This window comes from Peromyscus leucopus, chromosome 3 (assembly GCF_004664715.2).
Source record: "Peromyscus leucopus breed LL Stock chromosome 3, UCI_PerLeu_2.1, whole genome shotgun sequence".
Classification (NCBI taxonomy): domain Eukaryota; kingdom Metazoa; phylum Chordata; class Mammalia; order Rodentia; family Cricetidae; genus Peromyscus; species Peromyscus leucopus.
In genome coordinates, this window is record NC_051065.1 from 154,306,245 (window position 1) to 154,308,598 (window position 2,354).

The 2,354-nt window shown below is 42.3% G+C and overlaps 1 protein-coding gene across 1 annotated transcript; it reads right to left on the bottom strand.

Moving 5' to 3' along the window:
* Positions 1 to 1,394: 1,394 nt before the first annotated feature.
* On the bottom strand, positions 1,395 to 2,354 carry LOC114689678 (olfactory receptor 6C4-like). The gene has a single exon (XM_028864084.1). The coding sequence runs from the start codon at positions 2,349 to 2,351 to the stop codon at positions 1,395 to 1,397; it is 957 nt and encodes a 318-aa protein (XP_028719917.1). The 5' UTR covers positions 2,352 to 2,354.

Here is a 2,354-nt window from a genome sequence, read left to right on the forward strand (position 1 = left end):
GAAAGCAGAAACAATCGTTCACATTTAACATCAAAAACTGTCTTTGTGGCTTAAAGGGCTCCAGCAGGAAGAGGTGGAGGAAAATAGAAGGAGTGGGTTAGTTTCTTGGGGACCAGAAGTCATGTGAAGCAATTCTTGAGTCATGCAATCCTCAAAATGTTATGGGGTCCACACATATCCCTTCAATTCTAAGTGTGATGTCCACATGGATGCTATATATCCAAAGAAAAGAAAGGTGTTTCCATACAGCTGTGAGACTAAGGCTCAGGGGCATTTCTGTCCTCTTAAAGGGTTTTGTTTCTCCGATAATACAGTAGTGTATCTTCCTGGGGTCAGGCCCAGAGACCCCATTTCTCAGGCTTAGAGTCCAGTGAGCCCACGTTCAACCACACTCTTCCATCAGTCAATGTCGGTTGACCAGTGCTCTGAGGTCATCTACAAAGACAATATCTTCAATTGTGGGCATATTTGACAAGAAGATTTACCAGGACAAGGGTGTTTTCCTGCCTTGTTACCTATTCAGCTTGTCTCATGATCAATCAATAGCTTCATTTCACCTTAGTGCTAAGATGGATGCCTGACCTTGTCCATAAATTAATCTCAAGAATGTTATCATCGAAGTTAGACTTCTTTCCACATAGAAGAAATTTCTCCTGAATTGTTTGCATTTCCCCAGCATAGTGATCAACATAACAACTCTAGTCTGCTTCTAAAGTTCCTCTGGCCCTTTGTTGGTCCTTCAGTTTGGGGGGTTCAACTGAAATCAATGAAATTTTGATTTCAATGGCAAATGAATGGGGACTTTTGATTTCAATGCTTTTCATCAGGGTGAAAACTAGAGGTCTAACAATGTCTGCTTATATACAAATGTTCTCCATGGAAAACAAATGTAGTGAGTGGTGTTAAATAATTTATTAATATCATGATAGTTATTGTTTATGCATCATTCAAATTTTGGTATGATAATCACATAAACCTGTTGTCAACTACATTTTATGTTCTTGGTACTCATGAATTTAATTCTCCATTCCCAACTCTATTCTCAAAGTCTTTCTTTCTTTCTCCATTACTACAAGAGGATGTGTGAAACCATGACTTCCCAGACCCAACATATATCAAATAAATGCATGGATAATTTGAGACACTTTGCTGAAAAGGTAACACTTAAGTAATATGTATGAGGCTTTGGTTTTAATTGCCACCAAAGCAGATATAGGAAGACTTACATCACAAGATTATTAAAGCCTTCAGATGGAATTACTGGACAAGTCAGTCATCATTTTAAAAACAAACAAGTAGAATTTGAAAGAAACCACATGCCCGATGATTTATATAGAATATTTATATTAAAATGGAGTCAGACTAAATCAAGAGGAAGGTGCATTCTTCCTATGTTATCTGTGCAGTATGACCCTGGACAGTGCATCCCTCAGAACCTGGTGGACCTGCTTGTTGCGCAGGGTGTAGATGACAGGATTCAGGAGCGGCGTCACCACTGTGTTCACGAGAGCAGCCTCTCTGTTGGTGTCCAGCCTGCTTGACTGCTTCGGTTTCACGTATATAAACACACAGCTGCCGAACATCAGCGAGAGGACGATGAGGTGTGAGGAGCAAGTGGAGAAAGCTTTCTGTCGCTCCCTGGCTGATGGGAGACGCACGATCATGATTACTATATTGCTGTATGCAAAAATGGCTACAAGAAGGGTTGCAAAAAGCACAATTAAAGCAAGATTAAAAAACAGCATTTCGATAGACCTGGTTTCTGAACAGGAGAGATTTGCCAGTGGTCCAAAATCACAGAAAAAGTGAGGAATAACATTGGGGCCACAGTAAAATGACTGGGAAAGCATTACAACTGGAACAGCCATGAAGAGGAATCCCAGAACTAAACAGACAGCAACAAGAAAGAAGCACATCCTTGGGCTCATGATGGTGGGATAATGCAGAGGTTTGCAGATGGCCAGATACCGGTCCAGGGACAACACAGCCAGAAGGAAAAAAACAGTTGCCCCCAGGAAAAGACAGACAAAGGCTTGTGTGAAGCAGGCTACAAAGGAAATCCTTTGCCTCCCTGAAAGAAAGATGGCTAGCAGCTGGGGGATAACGGTACTGATAAAACAACACTCCACAAAGGAGAAACTGCTGAGGAAGAAGTACATGGGTGTATGTAAGCGCTGGTCCTGGCAGGTGATGGTGATTATGAGCATGTTGCCCATGAGGGAAGCCAAGTAGGCCAGCAAGTGCACCAGGAAAAGGAGGACCCCCAGATGCTCGGCTGCAGGGAACCCCTCAAGGATAAACTCCTGGACCGCTGTCCCATTCCTTGCTTCCTCTGCCATCATCATTTCCATTTC

What these genes read in the sequence shown, in the direction of transcription:
- LOC114689678 (XM_028864084.1), bottom strand. Translation starts at nt 2,351, where the DNA reads ATGGAAATGATGATGGCAGAGGAAGCAAGGAATGGGACAGCGGTCCAG.